Raw genomic sequence first — 20,432 nt, forward strand, 5'->3', positions numbered from 1 at the left:
ATGACAAGAGTGGTAAGTAGTCTCAAAGCACTTATCCCACCACTGCACAACCAATGTAGGAGGCTGGACTGGCTTGTAGTGAGTACCAAGGGGTACTTGCACCTTGCACCAGGCCCAGTTATCCCTTATTAGTGTATAGGGTGTCTAGCAGCTTAGGCTGATAGATAATGGTAGCTTAGCAGAGCAGCTTAGGCTGAACTAGGAGACGTGTGAAGCTACTACAGTACCACTTAGTGTCATATGCACAATATCATAAGAAAACACAATACACAGTTATACTAAAAATAAAGGTACTTTATTTTTATGACAATATGCCAAAGTATCTTAGAGTGTACCCTCAGTGAGAGGATAGGAAATATACACAAGATATATATACACAATAGCAAAAATATGCAGTATAGTCTTAGAAAACAGTGCAAACAATGTATAGTTACAATAGGATGCAATGGGGAAACATAGGGATAGGGGCAACACAAACCATATACTCCAAAAGTGGATTGCGAACCATGAATGGACCCCAAACCTATGTGACCTTGTAGAGGGTCGCTGGGACTATTAGAAAATAGTGAGAGTTAGAAAAATAACCCCCCCCAAGACCCTGAAAAGTGAGTGCAAAGTGCACTAAAGTTCCCCTAAGGACAAAGAAGTCGTGTTAGAGGAATAATGCAGGAAAGACACAAACCAACAATGCAACAACAATGGATTTCCAATCTAGGGTACCTGTGGAACAAGGGGACCAAGTCCAAAAGTCACAAGCAAGTCGGAGATGGGCATATGCCCGGGAAATGCCAGCTGCGGGTGCAGAGAAGCTTCTACTGGACAAAAGAAGCTGCGGTTTCTGCAGGAACACAAAGGGCTAGAGACTTCCCCTTTGGAGGACGGATCCCTCTCGCCTTGTAGAGTCGTGCAGAAGTATTTTCCCGCCGAAAGAATACCAACAAGCCTTGCTAGCTGCAAATCGTGTGGTTAGCGTTTTTGGATGCTGCTGTGGTCCAGGAGGGACCAGGAGGTCGCAAATTGGACCAGGAGGTAGAGGGGACGTCGAGCAAAACAAGGAGCCCTCTTAGCAGCAGGTAGCACCCGGAGAAGTGCCAGAAACAGGCACTACAAGGATGCGTGAAACGGTGCTCACCCAAAGTCGCACAAAGAAGTCCCACGTCGCCGGAGAACAACTTAGGAGGTCGTGCAATGCAGGTTAGAGTGCCGTGGACCCAGGCTGGACTGTGCACAAAGGATTTCCGCCGGAAGTGCACGGAGGCCGCAGTAGCTGCAAAAGTCGCGGTTCCCAGCAATGCAGTCTAGCGAGGTGAGGCAAGGACTTACCTCCACCAAACTTGGACTGAAGGGTCACTGGACTGTGGGGGCCACTTGGACAGAGTTGCTGGATTCGAGGGACCTCGCTCGTCGTGCTGAGAGGAGACCCAAGAGACCGGTAATGCAGCTTTTTGGTGCCTGCGGTTGCAGGGGGAAGATTCCGTCGACCCACGGAAGATTTCTTCGGAGCTTCTAGTGCAGAGAGGAGGCAGACTACCCCCACAGCATGCACCACCAGGAAAACAGTTGAGAAGGCGGCAGGATCAGTGTTACAGAGTTGCAGTAGTCGTCTTTGCTACTATGTTGCAGTTTTGCAGGCTTCCAGCACGGTCAGCAGTCGATTCCTTGGCAGAAGGTGAAGAGAGAGATGCAGAGGAACTCGGATGAGCTCTTGCATTCGTTATCTAAAGTTTCCCCAGAGACAGAGACCCTAAATAGCCAGAAAAGAGGGTTTGGCTACCTAGGAGAGAGGATAGGCTAGCAACACCTGAAGGAGCCTATCACAAGGAGTCTCTGACGTCACCTGGTGGCACTGGCCACTCAGAGCAGTCCAGTGTGCCAGCAGCACCTCTGTTTCCAAGATGGCAGAGGTCTGGAGCACACTGGAAGAGCTCTGGACACCTCCCAGGGGAGGTGCAGGTCAGGGGAGTGGTCACTCCCCTTTCCTTTGTCCAGTTTCGCGCCAGAGCAGGGCTAAGGGGTCCCCTGAACCGGTGTAGACTGGCTTATGCAGAATTGGGCACATCTGTGCCCAAGAAAGCATTTCCAGAGGCTGGGGGAGGCTACTCCTCCCCTGCCTTCACACCATTTTCCAAAGGGAGAGGGTGTCACACCCTCTCTCAGAGGAAGTTCTTTGTTCTGCCATCCTGGGCCAGGCCTGGCTGGACCCCAGGAGGGCAGATGCCTGTCTGAGGGGTTGGCAGCAGCAGCAGCTGCAGTGAAACCCCAGGAAGGGCAGTTTGGCAGTACCAGGGTCTGTGCTACAGACCACTGGGATCATGGGATTGTGCCAACTATGCCAGGATGGCATAGAGGGGGCAATTCCATGATCATAGACATATTACATGGCCATATTCGGAGTTACCATTGTGTAGCTACATATAGGTAGTGACCTATATGTAGTGCACGCGTGTAATGGTGTCCCCGCACTCACAAAGTCAGGGAAATTGGCCCTGAACAATGTGGGGGCACCTTGGCTAGTGCCAGGGTGCCCTCACACTAAGTAACTTTGCACCTAACCTTTACCAGGTAAAGGTTAGACATATAGGTGACTTATAAGTTACTTAAGTGCAGTGTAAAATGGCTGTGAAATAACGTGGACGTTATTTCACTCAGGCTGCAGTGGCAGGCCTGTGTAAGAATTGTCAGAGCTCCCTATGGGTGGCAAAAGAAATGCTGCAGCCCATAGGGATCTCCTGGAACCCCAATACCCTGGGTACCTCAGTACCATATACTAGGGAATTATAAGGGTGTTCCAGTAAGCCAATGTAAATTGGTAAAATTGGTCACTAGCCTGTTAGTGACAATTTGAAAGAAATGAGAGAGCATAACCACTGAGGTTCTGGTTAGCAGAGCCTCAGTGAGACAGTTAGGCACTACACAGGGAACACATACATATAGGCCACAAACTTATGAGCACTGGGGTCCTGACTAGCAGGGTCCCAGTGACACATAACAAACATACTGAAAACATAGGGTTTTCACTATGAGCACTGGGCCCTGGCTAGCAGGATCCCAGTGAGACAGTGAAACCACCCTGACATACACTCACAAACAGGCCAAAAGTGGGGGTAACAAGGCTAGAAAGAGGCTACTTTCTCACAGTGCCTCTCCCAACGCTTGTGAAAAGCAGGCTGAGACCTATCCTCTACTCCCTGGAGAAACGTTTTACACCATGTAAATATGATAATTGCTGCAACTTGAGGTGAGATAGAGCCCACCAGTGAGTTTATTAAAGCCCAGATATCTCGGACAGAGCTAAACCAGTGTTTATAATCAAATCCTTGCAAAATACTTAAAAAACTCTAGAATATTACTGAAATAAGATTTTGCTAAATATTCCAACCGAGTGCAGTGATTTCTGTTGCGTTTTCCTAGCCTGATTATAGGAACTACAAAAATGACTTGTTCATATTTAGAATTTTTTGGGGAAATATACTTTATCTATGCTACGAAAACACAATATTGGGCACATTATAAACTCCAGGCTTGTAGGCTCCAAGGAACTACTTGTTGACTTCCAGCAAACTTCCATGAAATGTTGGTTGTTAAACATATTAAAACAGTTCTTTTTTTTACTTCCACCTGCTGCGACGCCCTTTCTGGGCTGCAGTGGTAAGCCTGTAAGGAATACCTTTTTAAATCAAATCAAATGAGGGTTTATAAAGTGCATCTGCTCACTCACAAGGGTCTCAAGGCGCTAAGGGGGTTTGTCCTCTGAGCTTCAGTCAAAGAGCCAGGTTTAAGGTTCTTCCTGAATTGGGGTAGCAATGGAGACTGTCTGAGGTGCAGGGGCAGGGTGCTCCAGCTCTTTGCCATGAAGTAGGCAAAGATCTCCCACCAGCCTAGGTCTTCCGAATGCAGGGTAAGGTGGCTAGTGCTTGTTGAGCGGAGCGGAAAGATCTGGTGGGGGAGTAGAAGATGATGCTGTGGTTGAGGTAGGCAGGTCCTAGGTTGTGGAGGGCCTTGTAAGTGTGGACAAGGAACTTGAAGTTAATTCTCTCCTCGATAGGGGACATGTGGCTTGTGTAAATGAGCAGTACTACCGGTGTGTGCCATTGTTGCACTTCTTGCATGTGTTATTTTGGTCTTTCTTAAACGTTGAATGTACAAACTGGGGTTAGCCAATTTTGAACCATGTTCAACATTAAGAGCACATGCATTAGGAAGCTGGATAGCAGTGTTCAGTTAATATTCCAGAAAGGAACATGCAAATTGGAATACCATGTACAAACTCAAACTCCTTACAAATATCATAAGAGAAGCTAGAGGTAAATGTGGAAGGGGACCAAGTGAAGCCCTTGATGAACTCCAAAGTGCAAAGAGAGGGAAAGGGGATTAAAGACATGACAGGAAACAGCAGATTCATGAAGAGTGTGAGGAAAAGAGGGCCGCGTGATCTTCCACATATAGGAAAGCTGAAAGATCATGGAGGCTTTGAACAGAATAGCATTTGGGGTCACAAACCAATATTGGTATCAGAGAAGAGTGTAGTTTTTGGAAACTGTAGTGACTGGAAGCCAGATGAAGGTGTAGAGGTAAGAGTTGAAAGAACTGATTGCTAACTACCCACTTGGAGAGTTTAAAATCAGGGTAGTGAAAATGTGATAGTTGGAGGGGAATGAGTTATGAGATTTTTAAAGTGCTATCCTCCACCTATTGGCTGTAGGAAACTCGTTTTTCTGTGTGTGTATGCCTTTCAGTAGTGGGTTAACGCAGACTGGTGATTACTTGTGCATCCATATATTGTGGATCAAGGTTTTTTTATGTCATGTACCCAAAAAACATTATGTTTGTGTTGGCACTGATTGCCAAGCTGAAGTCACTCATTTTTTTTTGGTAATATTGTTTGGAGTTTTCAGTTATATTTGTGATTCTACCCAAGTCAGCACATTTCTTAAATTCGAATTAATCATAGCTGCTTTTTTCTCATCTCATAGGGTGGAGTTATGTAATTAAACCCAAATTCAAACTAAAAGCAGTGCTAGCAGAAAATCCTGTGCACAAGCATATACCTGAGTCGTTCTAGCCCCCATGAATATTTTGAAAAAATTTGAACATATACCCATTCAAAAAAAAAAGATTTTGGCTTCTAAGCAATATGTTTCACAAGTAGTACTGAAGAGGAACTACTTAAATATCCCAGTGCTGCCACTGCAAGAAGAGCATTATTTCTAATGCATTATATCTTTTATGTTAATTACTACCGCAGCATATCAAACACATGTCTGTGGGTGCCTGAAACAAAATATTGAGATCACACCATGCAAATATAGAGAAGCAATATGTACATGTTAAAAGGTGTCATTCCAGACATAAGACTCTGACCTTCCCATGCAATGAGAAATTACATTGTATACTCATTTTGGGGCCGTTGAGGTGCATTTTTGCATTGTTAGCATGTTACCCCATTGAAGAGTGCATGGTTGGCAGCGTGTTTAATATTTTGTGATGCTTTGTGAGAAGTGTTTTCGGGTCATGATTGGGGGCTGGACCTGCTGTCTGTGAACTGAGAGGAGCCCTGAAGGACTGGACCTGCTCCCTCTTGTACCCAGGAAAAAGAAGCAGATTTCAATGGTCATAAGGCTGAATTCCTGTCCAAGCTACAAGGATACAACAATCTATAAAAGTCAATTTCCTGGACGTAGCCATTTGACCAGAGGCAACTTAACTTGGACCCTGCTGTTGACCTTTGTTCATCATGATCAGCCTCAAAATGTGCCTAGGTCCCGGTCTACCATTCACTATCATTGCAGCTCAGTAAACAAATATGACTCTCAATGTTGTATTGGTATTTAAATATTCGTTTTTGTACACCTAACTATATAACCTCACTTCAACCTTCGGTTATTTTCAGTGAATTTCTAGTTTTTTTTTTTTTTTTTTACATAAGTGAACATTTTATTACCTTGCCTGACTATAACGCCACTAGGTCCTTGGTTATATTCAGTACATTCCCGAGTTTTTTTTTATGCAAGGTAAAATTGTTCTAAGCTTGTTTTTTTCTGTGAATTGTTGTTGTTTTTTTTTTTTTTTTATCATTGCCACCCAAGTACCCTGCTGAGTACAGGTTTTGGCTGTGTGTAGTTGTAGGTTAGCCACAGGACCTGACCTCTGACCACCTCTGCACGCAACCCATGCTTGAGTCCAACTCTCTGCCGCACATTGCTTTTGGCCTGTGCACGACCTTCTGAGGGGGCCCAATCCCTGCCACGCATGACATTTTGCTGTACATGGTGGTGGTGAAACCTCTCAAGACCACTAAACACTGCTGTGTGTGCCTTCAGCAACGCATGGTTTGGAGTTGGCTGCAGGGCCTGGCCTGGCCTGTGGCCAGGCCCTTCATTCAACTCCCTCAAAGCAGTCCAACACCCAGCAAACCCCCACCCCACATTTTTCCTGTTTTACTTTACCTTTAAATTTTTTTGAGGTACCACAGTCTAGTGTCACATCATTGAAGCTGCAGGACTATGCAAGCTTCACAGAGTGAAGTTTCCATATTCCCACTATACAGTTCCCATGGGAGTCCCAAGTTAACTAGAGAAAGCTGTGTTGGGACTCACTGGAGGTCTGTGGTACCCATAGTACAATTTGAATTATTTTTGTTTTCTTGCTCCTGGAAGGGTCCTTCTGCGTTTCCCATGACTGCCAGGTGGTCAGCTTGCTGTTTTCCTGCTGTCTTATATGTCTTTTTAATTGAAATTCAAGACACTGGGAATGAGTCTCTGTGTCCTGTAATGGCGGTCTCAACATTTTTCTTCAAGCTGTAGCCAGCTAATTAGAGATGAATGTCCCACAGGCTGATATGAGGAAAATATGCAGTTTTTTAACTCTATGTACTGCAGGAGACCTGACGCACTCCTGGAGGTCCAACGGTCCAAGTATACCTATTTCTTAATCCTTTTCATATTTACCCAAGATCTCTTTATTTGCTGATTTCTTGAAAATGGCTGAATGAATTTACACCAATTCAGGAAAAACATGCTTTGAATAAAGTTCAAACTTTCTGTCAAATTTGGTGCCATTCCAGTCAGCCATTTTTACTGTATTATTTCTCAAATCTTTTTATGAGAATTAACATGGGAAAATTAAATGACACCCTCTTGTTCTCCGCCTCCCTTGATGGATCACCGTAAAACTTTCCAGGAAGGAGCTGAGGTGGATGAACTGTTTTTGGAAATATTTTTGAACATTCATCAAACACCACCAAAGTAATTAGTGAAAAAAAACATGGTCTCCTACAGAAACTCTGACCTAACTATATACACACAACAATTGCTAGAGTTTAGTTAAGAGAAACTGTTATGACACTGACCAGAAAAACCATAGGAAAACTATTTAGTTAGAGCAAGATCACACATCTAACTGATTCACACTAAAATAATGTTTTGCTGATCAGTTGTGCAACGACTTGTAATAAGTTGACTGATGTTGGGTCAATTCTTTTTTATGTATATAAAGAATTTAGAATGTAGAACGTGTCAGCTTGAAATAGGCAGAGCTTTTGTTAGGTTGGTTGTGTAATTTGCATTACTAAAGTATTTACCTTTGCTGCATCGAGAGTCAAGCCTTTTATTTGGTGATAAGTGATGTCTGGCTTGTGCTGCATGCACTGGGCCATTGTGCTTGCTGCCTGGGTGGAGCTGCGTTGGTGAGTAGCAGATGGTAGAGTCTAAGACTAAGTGCAAGTCACTGTACAAGAGTGGACATGTGCATCACACCTGAGTGTGTATCTTACTGAAAGTGTTTATACCCTCCTTCCTTGTCACTGCAATGTGAAGGAAAAGGCCTTCCACAGCTTACCACTTAGTGGAACACATATGCTTTGCATCTTCAACAAGACCTACCAAGGTTCACAATGTCATCATGACCATCACGTACCAACATTACATGCCACCATCTTTGATTGGGCAGGGGCCCTTTGCTAAGAAGAGCAGTACAGCGATATACACCTGCATACCTTCAGGTTGAAGGGTAATAAGAGCAGAATTGAGATACATCTATTGGATTCATTACTGGGTCATTGTTAGAGTGTGTTGTGCACACCAAACAATGGAAAATTGGAAAGAGGGTTTCAAAGCTTACCTGGATGCAGTTGAAATAGATTTGTTTACTCAACAGAATAAATATGCCATTTTACCTCCCTGAGAAGAAGAGCATATTACCTAATAAACTGCTATGGGTGATGACAATTGCTGTAGATGACTATGCCGCTATCATAAACTCATTGGATGATGGATTTAAATCACATAAAAATGTAATTATGGAAAGACATACATTTTTCAGAAAATTCCAGTTGCCAGGAAAGCCTCTGGAAAGTTTTGAGGGGGAACTAAGGGTTTTGGTAGCCACATCTGGCTATATCGCAACTGAAGAGGAGGAAAGGGATGAAGTTGTGTGGCAAAAGCAGCAGAAACGGGTTTGGGGGCACTCCATCTAGGAGCCTCTTTCCTGTTGGTTGCATGGTTTGTGATCAATAAAATATTTACATTTGCTGCACAAAGAGTCCCTCACATCCACTGCTCACAATAAAGATTTGTTTGGTGAACCCAGCAAAAGCAGCCTTACTCTTGTGATTTAGGCATCTACTATGATGGGGAAGTCTAGCAGAGTAGATGCACTGGTGGTGAGAACAACACGACCGTTCCACACTAATATAGATCTCTACAATTTTTGGAGCTGCAAAATGATACATCCGGTAAGATGGCAGTTTTTACTCTTGAATTAAGCAGTATGGGTAAACTTGGTATCTTCTATCAGTGGTGGGGAAGGAGCAAGCACCAGTAACATTTGATAACTTCAATGCCTCTTCTCAGAAGGGAAGCTTTATTGGACGTCTGCACCCAATTTTCAACAGGGCTTATAGGCAGTGGCCGGCCGCTACAAATATCAAGGGGAGGGCAGGGCAGAGAAGGGGGGGTACATTGACAGTGGGAAACAGTAAAAAATATATTTTTTAAAACATACCTGTCCTGTCACCACCGCCAGCCGCCTCACTCCTCTTCTCTCCCAATGGTGATGGTGTCCCAGCAGTCCCTGGGACACTAGCATAGGCACCCCCCACGCAATCCTGGTACTGCTTTCATGCTATACCTAGCATGAGAGCAGTCCCAAGATAGGTCTGAGTGGCTTGGTCTGTGGCTCAGACAGTGCATGGTGTCTGTGCTGTTTCTCCAACCTGGGTGTGCAACACAGCCTGGTTGGAGAAACCTAAGTGTGCATGTCAGTTTGGCCGGTCTAAGACAACCTAACCACTCTTCCTCCCCCCTCCATGGCCCAGCCCTGGCCCCTCCCTGCTTAGCCAGCAGCTGAAAATGATAAAAAATTATTTTATTTTTCAGCTGGTAGCTTGTAGCCAGTAGGCCGATGCTCCTTCGCCATTGCGAAGAGCCGCCCCTGCTTATAGAACACCATTTGGAACCAATTTAAAGGCAGTCATTCTGCTCGTTCACCTGTGACATCACAGGCAGTAAAAGTCACAGAAATGCTTTCATTTTCTATTCTGAAACACTGAGCCATGAATAGAAGGGCACCACAGGGCTGTGAAATGCGGCCACTTTTGAGGTTTAAGCTATTCATCTGGCAAGCTATGGTGGTGGCACTTCACTGACTGGTTGCATACTGCGAGCCATACTTGATGTGTACTGTAACCAGGTCCCAGTTACAATATTTCCCCTAGTTATAGTCTTTGGTTTACTGTGTTGTTGTGTTGTAGATGATCTAAGCAAAAAAAGATTATTCTTTAGAGGTGGTGAAGGACATGTGAATCCTCAAACAAAGAACTTAAAGCTCCCTACAACAAAAGCAGTTAACATTTATTAACAAGGCAAAACTATACATAAAATCCATAAACATGGACAATACTAGAGCAAAGAAAAATGTTCAGTCATATCCATGTCAAGCAGTGGAAAAAACTGGCTTCATAATAATCTTTGAAAAATAGCAAAGTTGGATCAGGGATCAATTCCCAGTGCATGTGGTCTGAATAAGCTACGGATTAGGGTGTCACAGTTATTTTATTTTCAAGATGGAGCCAAATTAAGCCACTATGGTAATTGTAAATGCGTAATGTGGCCACAATTCTACATCAATTATCCAGACCTACCTTTCACTGGTAGATGAAACTGTGGACCGTTCATCCTCCATTCTCTGAAAAGTAAACGTTTTTCTTCAGTAGTAAAATTAATGTATGTGTAACACTTTGGCAGGTAGATTGATTTTTCAATAAATATTTAGAACTAGGTCCAACAGGCTAATTGCATCTGTAGCAGCTTTTGAAAGATCCTCATGGAATTTACAACTGGTCAAAAGCTTTTGACGGCTATCCAAAAACATGTCCTCTTTATCAATTGTGTAATGTCAGTAAAAGTTTGTAAGCGGGCCCAGCCTTGGGCACGGCCGAGCTTGGCCCAGGGCATCTAGATTTAGAGGGATGGCCTATGAGTAGACCTAGATAACTGTTTTTTTTATTATTTGAGGTCGACTGGGCCTGTTTATATTCTGTATAAATCTTCACTGTCTCCGTTAATCTCCCTAGAGTTCAATTTCTCCCTCTCCCCCTCATCCATGTCCCATCTCACTTCCAATTTACTTTCTAAGTAGGTGTTTCAGGTAAAGAGTGAGGGGGAAATATGTGTTCCCAGGCCAGTCACTGCTGAGGCCCAAAACGCCAGCCCTCCCCACTAAGATCAGCAGCAGGAAGAATAGGGGAAAGAGAAGATCAGTAGCAACATTGCCCTTTTCCCTCAGGCTCGCTCCACCCCATCCTCTGGTAGGGATGTTCTGATAAAGTTAGTGGTCCCAGCTAGAACAGCAGCAATGAATATGTTACCCATGAGTTCATGTTATTTGCAAAAGCACACAGTTAACCTCAGGCCCTAGGCGAACATAATGTGTGCAGCACACAACACTGTCACACTTTTCTCATTCCAACAGAAACCATAGCACAAAAGCAGCACTAGTAAGTTGTGTGTCTTAGTGTTGGCTATTAATTACTGTGTTTCAAAAAAGGAGAAGTGTCCAGGCGTTGATAGGGGTCTATGGGAGGGTGCATTAGGAGGGACACCAAATTTGACTTTGACCGCAACACCATTTACGCAGAGACCTGCCGTGCTTCTGAAAATTAATTACTCGTGTGATACTTGATACTTCTTCCCTCAATTTTCCTTATTCAAGAAGGCTTTGGTTCCTCCCTGTATCTTTTTTCTTACACCCAAAGCTAAATAGAGCTTTTCTACCCACCAGAGGAGCAATCAGATGCAACCTTGAGTAGTCAGAAGAGCCTGTAACTGAAGCCACACCTGAGAAACGCAAAGAAATGTGCAAACACGTCACTTAAATATCTTTTATGCCCTACCGGTACGCCAGTGTATACACCTGCCCTTTATCACACCTATGTGCTGTAAATGCTATTGGCAGTGCCTCATTTGTGTTTGTTGTGTCCGGTGCTGAGCACCGGCACTTAATTTTGAGGGCCGGGGCTTATTCTTCTGCCTCAACCATTTGCTGCGAGCAAAAGACACACATGGGAAAGACGGAGGAAGGGAAAAACCAGAAATCATCACAAAGGGAGAAAGTAGAAAGCTGCAAGAATGAGCTGAAGGAGCAGGGAGTGGCATAATATGGATTGAAGAGGCCCAAGATGGCTTCAGGATTACGCTGCCTCAGTGTTCCCTGCTTGCACATTTAATTGCAGCAGCCGAGTGTTTAAGACGAGGACCTTGAGCACCGGCACCTTTTTATATACACATTTAGCACTGGCTATTGGAAACAGGAAGGCAGCTCCCTTCCCACAGAAGCACCGTTGGATTGCAAATCTGGATTTGTATGTAGTAGGGCTATCCCAGGTTGAAGCACTGCACTGGAGGATGAAAAGCAAACCATTTAGAAAAGACTCTGAGGCATAATCATTCGACTTGAAGTCCTTGTAACTATCAAAAATCAAAATCGAAGTATTCAAAAAGAATAACACTTGAGATTTCGATATTGACAGATACCGTTTCTTACACAGAGAACAGTGTTAAAGCTAGGCTTATCTGTGCAATTCAAAATCATACCAATCGAACAAGAAAATACATTTATTTTATTTATTATGACTTGCCTTTTTTGCTCATCTCTGGCTTAACAAATTGGAAAGTGCCACTAAAACGTTTGCTCTGATCCTGTCCACGGGTTCACTACACACTATTCCTGAAACCAACTCCAAAATGACATGCTGAGGAATGAATGTGCGGCCTCTTATGCTGTACTCTGTTACAGACAAAATAAAAGTTACATTGGTTCTTGAATGTTCTCCCTATAAATCTAAACTTGGTTTGTTTTATGATAAGAGCCTATCAAAATTTTCAAGGTGGTTTATAAGTTGGAGAACTCTGAACATCTTTCAAATAGTAACAGATGCCCCATCTACTAACCTCGTAGTTTCCACACTCCATTTAGAGGTGGTTGAACTGCAGGGATTTTGCTGCTGGAGCCTCCCTGGGCTCTTTTGGTTAAATCTCTTTACCTGGCGTCCTTCCACCACCGGAGAGCTGGGGAACAGTGCTGGCCACCACTGCCTCTATAGGGCGAGCTTGCCCTCAATGAATATCTATACTTGTGAATGCTTTGTGAGTTGGAGCTAGTGTTCTTTGGGTATTTGACAAATAAATTCTTGCTTTGGGAATGTGTTTTGAAAATGTAAAAAGTGAATGCAGAGCGGGAAAAAAGGCATGGCTTCCTCTAAGCATCCAGCTCTGCTTTAACTCCAGTAGCTGCACCTGTGAGTGCACCTATGGCTGAAAGAATCGAGCCAGGTGGCGGGACTCTCTTGATCCTGCAGACCAATCCTCCACCAGGGGAGTGGAGGTGAGGGCCTATGAAGACCTGGTTTGCTGTTGGCCACATGCCATTATGTAAATGACTCTAATAGTAAAAAAAATGTGATACATTTTCTTTCCAGTTACAACATTGCTTCCTTATCAGTTTTTTCATCTTTTGTTTCAGATCTCAAGCCTCACACTGGCTACATCTACATACTCACAGCTTGCACGAACGTGGGTTGCACTTCCAGCCAGCCTTCCACTGGTCGAACACTGGAGGCAGCTCCTGAGGGTAAGAACGATGTTCATCTGAACATATGTTATGTAGGCAGTGTATGCATTTGCAACGAAGCTATCTGATTTCCAAATCTCTAGTTAGGCATCTGAGATAGGTAGTATGTGAACAGTAGATGCATGATTGGGCAGAGTCAGACTTCGTATGCAGAGATGCGACCTGCATGTTTTGTAAAAACTGGATTGGCAGCATCAGTGAAGTGCACCTGGTTCTTCATAGAAAGCCAAATAACAAATGCAGGTCAGAGGAAAGGAGGGGGTGTTGTCAAGTGGATTAGTTACTTAATTCCTGGAAATAATAATAATAATGCTGGCTTCAATTCTAGGCCAAATGACATGAATATTCTGGGTAAACAACATTTTCTCAATGAGGCACAAATCAAGAATATATTTAAATCTGATATGTGATATTTCCTCACTTACTTACGTGTCATTTAAAAAGGTAAACAATTGTGATTTGTACTTACACTCCAAGTGTATGTTCTCCATTCTACTTTTTTATAGCATCCGTGGTTTTGAAATGTGGGATCAACCACTCGCTCTAATGTACAGTATAAACCACCCTCTGTTTGAGACGTTGAATCTGTAATAAAATATTCCATGTAAAACATTCTTTTTCTTCCTGAAGTTGGCTTTTCTCAAATTCAAACGCATAGCATAGAATGAATTATATAAAATATTGAATTTTTTAATCCTATGATTTCCACCAATCATCTGAGTTTAGGGACAAGCCATCACTGTCCATGTAGGGAGTGGAAGAGCACATTTCCCTCGGTGACTCTAAATACAAATGCATTAATTTAATTTCTGATACACTTAAAGGAGAACTTCTGCAGTAGATGTGTATATTGGACTGAAGTACATGGCTATGAACACTTGGAATTAAGAAATGTTTATCACAAAAATGTGTCTATTAACCCGATGGATGGGAGTAGTTGCCACCAAGTAGATTGAGAGGGTATATTTCACAAACCTGTGAGAAAGTGCCTAGTATTGAAAGCAAAATACAAAACATGTTACACTTGGCTCATACATGTACTAACTATCAATGCATCTTAAGAAATACATTTACCATTGTCCAAATCATCTTTGGTAAAAGTGAAGAATCAGTAAAAATGCTCGTCTTCATAAAATGTAAACTGTTGGTATGAATCTTGTCTCTTGAATCAGGACTGTATCCAGGCTAGCATTCAGTGTAGTAAAACTGGGCTCAATAGTGTGGTTAGCTGCCTCTAAGTTCCTCTTGACGTGTTATTTCTCTGTTATTGGGACTTCATAGAGGCCGTAGGAATCACAAATATAACAGAAAGTACAATTGCTGGAGCAATGTAAATTACGGTACTGTAATCACAGTAATCACCCAAGAACTTAGCATGAAGTAAGAAATATAAGGAATTGCTAAGCCAAGTGTAAAAATAAGATGACAAATCTTTGTGATTCATCAAAATGCATGAACAGACTAAAGTTAAATGCAGGTACAAACTTTTAACCCCAATCAAGTACAGCTGATGTGTAAATGGCCCAATCTATCCTCATATACACATGGGTCAATAAGGTTGGCATGCTACAAAAAATAAAGTGTGACGGAAAGTGCCATAAAATCAATGCGCAAGCAGAAGGCAAACAGGCAAAGGATCAGATGTCAAAAAGTAAAAACACAGAGATTAGTTATATAGCTTAAATATGCGCTGTTGGGAAACTGGAGCCGTGTAACATTTTTATGTTTTACTTTCCGTACCCTGTCAATCAATCAATCAGTGCTTGTAAAGCGCAACTACTCACCCGTTAGGGTCTCAAGGCGCGGGGGGAAGTGTAGCGTTTGCCGGTGAAGTGGTTGTTAAAAAAGCCATGTCTTCAGTTCCTTCGTGAAGCTGAGGAGGGAGGTGGGTTGTCTGATTTGGAGAGGAAGGGTGTTCCAGGCGGTGACTGCGAAGTAGGAAAAGGAGCGTCCTCCTGTTCTGGTTTTTCTGATGCGGGGTACTTCTGCCAGAGAGGGCTGGGCTGAGCGTAGGGTCCTGTGAGGTACGTGGTGGTTGAGTCGCTGATTCAGGTAGGATGGTCCGGTGTTGTGGAGGGCTTTGTGTGCGTGGGTGAGGATCTTGAAGGTGATTCTTTTCTCTATGGGAAACCAGTGCAGTGTACACAGGTGTTGCGAGATGTGGCAGGGTCGAGGACCAGTCTGGCGGCGGCGTTCTGGATGTTTTGTAGTTTGCGGGTGAGTTTCTTGTTGATTCTGGCGTAGAGTGTGTTGCCATAGTCCAGTCTTCTGGTGTGTGACGGTCTTTCTATGTTTGAGAGGATCCACTTGAAGGACCTGCGTAGGAGGCAGAGGGTGCGGAAGCAGGTGGAGGTGACTGAGTTGATTTGATGGTTCATGCTGAGGTGGGAGTCCAGGATGATTCCGAGGTTGCGGGCTTAGCTGGTGGGCGTGGGCAGGTTTTCAAGGGTGGTTGGCCACCAGAAGTCGTTCCATGCGTTCAGTTGAGGGCCCATGATGAGTACTCTTGTCTTGTTTGCGTTGAGTTGAAGGCAGCTGTTTCTCATCCAGTTGGCGACTGCTTCCATGCCTTCATGGAAGTTGTTTCTGGCTTTGTTGGGTTCGTTGGAGAGGGAAAGGATGAGTTGGCTGTCATCAGCGGAGGAGATGATGTTGATTCCATAGCTTCTGACGAGGGTGGCTAGCGGTGCCATGTAGACGCTAAACAATGTGGGGCTGAGGGAGGATCCCTGGGGCACTCCGCAGGTGGTGGCTGTGGGGTCTGCGAGGAAGGGGGCAAGTCTCACTCATTGTGTTCTTCCAGAGAGGAAGGATTGGATCCAGTCGAGGGACTTGTCTCTGACGCCGGCTTCATGGAGTCTTCTTATCAGGTTGTGATAGGAGACTGTGTTGAAGGCCACCAAGAGGTCTAGTAGGATTTGTGCCGCCGTCACTCCCTTGTCCAGCAGGGAGCAGATGTTGTCTGTTGCGGCCAGGAGTGTTGTTTCAGTGCTCTGGTTTTTCCTGAATCTGGATTGGGAGATGTCGAGGATGTTGTGGTCTTCTATAAATGTGGCGAGTTGGCTGCTAAGTGCTTTTTCGATTACTTTCACAGGAAATGGAAATAGGGAGATGGGCCTGAAGTTTTTGAGGTCGGTGGGGTCTGCCAAGGGTTTTTTGAGGATGGGGTTGACCTTGGTGTGTTTCCAGTCATCGGGAAGGTGGTGGCAGCTAGTGAGCGGTTGATGGTGAGGCAGAGCTTGGGGACGATGGTGTCTGCAACTCTGTTGAAAATGTGGTGGGAGCATGGGTCCGTGGGGGCCCAGGAGTGTATGGACCTCATTGTTCTCAGCGTATCTTCGGTGGTGAGAGGGGTCCAGGTAGTGATTGTTGGTTTGCTCGTGTCAGGTTTTGGTAGAGGGGGTTCTGCGCATAGGTTGTGCTTGCTGTAACTGTCGTAGATGGTCTTGATTTTGTGGTGGAAGTAGGTGTTGTCTGTCACAGAGGTCCTGTGAGGGTGGGATGTCCGTTCTTTCACTGTTGGGTTAGGCGAACTCCTTGATGATGCTGAAGAGTTCCTTGCTGTTGTGTGCGTGTGAGGAGATTCTGTCTTGTATAGCCTTTTTTCTTGTGTTTTTGATGAGTTGGTGGTGTGCGGTGGTGGTGGCTTTGAAGTTGCTATAGGCTTCTGTGGATTTGGTGTTTCTCAAGATTTTCTAGAGGCGGCTACAAGTGTGTCTAGATTCTCTGAGTTCTGTGGTGAACCAGCTGGCTTTTTTTTGCGTGGGTGCTGTTGTTCTTTCTGAGGGGGGCTATGGTGTTGGCGCAGTCAGCGATCCATTTGTGGAAGGTGTGTGCTGTGGTGTTTGGGTTGTTGTATGTGATGGTGGGGCCGGCGATGGCAGCGGTGAGCTGATCGTCGATTATTCTTGTCCAGTTTCTTTGTGATGGTTGGTGTTGGGGTCTGATGACGGTAGGTGTGTTAAAGGTGAAATAGATGCATGGGTGGTCTGTCCATGGGAGTTCTGTGGTGTGACTGAAGGTGGCGGAGGTTTCTGTTGTGAAGATGGGATTGAGGGTGTGTCCTGCTGAGTGTGTTGGCTCCGTCACGATCTGTCAGAGTCCTATGTTGTGGAGTTTGTCTGGGAACCCTGTACCTTATCTCACATTATGTAAACTAGATTCAGTGGATTGCTCGGGTAGCAGCTTCTATGCCTAGCCACCCATGGTGAGCTTGATAGTAAAATTCAGTCTATAGACCAAGGCTGGCTGTCCCTATTGGTCCTATAGGTTCAAATAGCACTTTATGGTAAAAACGGGTGTGTCAGAAAACGGGTACAGCAAACTATGTGGGCATTTCTATATAATATAGTGAACCCTGCTTGAGCATTAGTTTTTGAAAGTGGCACAAGGGAAACATAATTCATAATGGTTGGTTTTCATTGGTGGTTCATTCTGTGAAAATAACTCCAAATAGTCAATCAAGTTATTAGAAGTGTTTTAATTATCGGCTTCGGTTTAAAAAAATTGTCTGTTTCATCCTATTGTATCTCAGTCAGGTTGTGGTAGGAATTCCTTATTGCAGAATTCCAATAGCCCATGTTTGGGTCATTACACACGCTTCAAGTGTGTCACAATGCAGTTATAAGTCTGATAACTGGGTTCCAGTGTAAAAAAAAAACATCGAACATATGTTATGTAGGCAGTGCATACATTTGCAACGCACATATCTGATTTCCAAATCTGTAGTTAGGCATCTGAGATAAGTAGTATGAGAACAGTAGATGCATGAGTGGGCAGAGTCAAACTACGTAGGCAGAGATGAGACCTGCATGTTTTGTAATAACTGGATTGGCAGCATGAGTCAAGTGCACCTGGTTCTCCATAGAGAGACAAGTAGCGAATGCAGGTCAGAGGAATGGAGGGGGTGTTGTCACGTGGATTAGTTACTTATTTCCTGGAAATAAAAATAATAATTCTGGCTTTAATTCTCGACCAAATGCCATATGAATATTCTGGGTAAACAACATTTTCTCAGTGAGGCACAAATCAAGAATATATTTAAAGCAGATATGTGATATTGCCTCACTTATTTACCTGTCATGTAAAAAGGTAAACAATTGGGATGTGAACTGACGCTCCAAGTGTATGTTCTCCATTTCTATTTTTTATGACATCCGTGGTTTTGAAATGTGGGGTCAACCACACGCTGTATTATATAAACCACCCTCTGTTTGAGACGTTGAATCTGCAGTGAAATATTCTATGTAAAACATAATTTTTCTTCCTGAAGTTGGCTTTTCTCAAAATCAAAGGCATAGAATAAATTCTCAAAATCATGACATTTTTTTATCCTAGGATTTCACCCAATCGTGTGAGTTTAGGGGCAGGGTCTTGCTGACACCAGCAAACCATCAGTGTCCATGTAGGGAGTGGAAGAGCACATTTCCCTCGATGACTCAAAATACAAATGCATTTATTTAATTTCTGCCACTCTTAAAGGAGAATTTCTACAGTAGGTGTGTATATTGGACTGAAGTACATGGCTATGAACAGTTGGAATTATAAAAATGTGTCTATTAACCCAATGGATGGGAGTAGTTGCCACCAAGTAGATTGACTAAACATGATTAGAAAACTCCTGGAGAATATTGTTACAAAATGATTACAGGACCAACTCAATACTTATTAAGTATTAATTATATTTTGATGCTGTGAAGACATTTGAGAGAACAAGTATTTTTACAAACCTATGTGGAAGTGCCTAGTATTGAAAACAAAATACTAAAAATGTTACCATTGGTCTATAAATGTACTAACCATCAATGCATCTTAAGAAATAAATTTACTATTGTCCAAATCATCTTTGGTAAAAGTGAAGAATCAGTAAAAATGTTCGTCTTCATAAAATGGAAACTGTTGGTATGAATCTTGTCTCTTTAATCAGGACTGTATCCAGGCTAGCATTCAGTGTAGTAAAACTGCGCTCAATAGTGTGGTTAGCTGCATCTAAGTACCTCTTGACACGTGTTTTGTCTCTGCTATTGGGACTTCAAAGAGGCCGTGGGAATCACAAATATAACAGAAAGTGCAGTTGCTGGAGCAATATAAATAACGGTACAATAATCACCCAAGACCTTGACTTGAAGTAAGAAATCTAACGAATTGCTAAACCAAGTGTTAAAACAAGATGAGATAACCTTAATACAAATCTTTGTGATTCATCAAAATGCATGAACAGACTAAAGTTAAATGCAGGTACAAACTTTTAACCCCAATCAAATACAGTTAATGTGTAAATGGCCCAATCTTTCCTCATATACACATGGGGCAATAAGGTTGGCATGCTACAAAATTAAAGTGTTAAGGAAAGTGCCATAAAATCAATGTGCAAGCAGAAGGCAAAGAGGAAAGGGATCAGGTTCCAAAAAAGTAAAAACTCAGAGATTAGTTCATTTGTTTAAATATGCGCTGTTGGGAAACTGGAGCCAAGTGTAACATTTTTATGTTTTACTTTCCGTAACCTGTACCTTATCTCACATTATGTAAACTAGGTCAAGTGAATTGCTCGGGTAGCAGCTTCTATGCCTAGCCACCCATGATGAGCTTGGTAGTAAAATTCAGTCTATCGACCAAGGCTGGCTGGCCCTATTGGTCCTACTGGATCTCCTCCCAGTATTACCTTCTTTAGATCATTGTGTGCTCTTTGGGTGCCTCAACCAAATTGCCAGAGTAAAAGAGTAGTGCCTGAGTGGTTCAATTCCAGTTAGCACTCGAGGTAACACACTGTCCTCATCAATATAGGTGCCGTTCACCTCCATCTTTGTTTAGTATATTTATAAGACCACTTATGTGCATTCCTGATTATGGAGCAGACTGTCAATCCTATAGGTTCAATTAGCACTTTATGGTAAAAACTGGTGTGTCAGAAAGCAGGTACAGCAAACTATGTGGAGATTTATTTTATATATAATATAGTGAACCCTGCTTGAGCATTAGGTTTTGAAAGTGGCACGAGGGAAACATAATTCATAATGGTTGGTTCCCATCGGTGGTTCATTCTGTGAAAATAACTCCCAAATAGTTAATCAAGTTATTAGAAGTGTTTTCATTATCTGCTTCGGTTAAGAAATGCCTATTTCATCCCTTTGTATCTTAGTCAGGTTGTGGTAGGAATTCCTGATTGCAGAATTCCAATAGCCCATGTTTGGGTCATTACAAAATAATGACCCACAAGCTTCAAGTGGGTCAAAATGCAGTTATAAGTCTGATAACTGGGTTCCAGTGTAAAAAAAACGTTTCGGCAACCTGTTAAAGCCTTCGTTTGC

General features: G+C 43.3%; 1 protein-coding gene across 1 annotated transcript in view; it reads left to right on the forward strand.

Moving 5' to 3' along the window:
• The window catches only part of USH2A (usherin), a 3,586,186-nt gene that overhangs the window by 2,844,450 nt on the left and 721,304 nt on the right, over positions 1-20,432 (forward strand). The window contains exon 56 of the mRNA XM_069233891.1: positions 13,018-13,125. Coding sequence (XP_069089992.1) covers positions 13,018-13,125 — 108 coding nt within the window. The remainder of the gene's footprint in view (positions 1-13,017; positions 13,126-20,432) is intronic.

The sequence above is a fragment of the Pleurodeles waltl genome, chromosome 5 (genome assembly GCF_031143425.1).
Source record: "Pleurodeles waltl isolate 20211129_DDA chromosome 5, aPleWal1.hap1.20221129, whole genome shotgun sequence".
Classification (NCBI taxonomy): Eukaryota; Metazoa; Chordata; class Amphibia; order Caudata; family Salamandridae; genus Pleurodeles; species Pleurodeles waltl.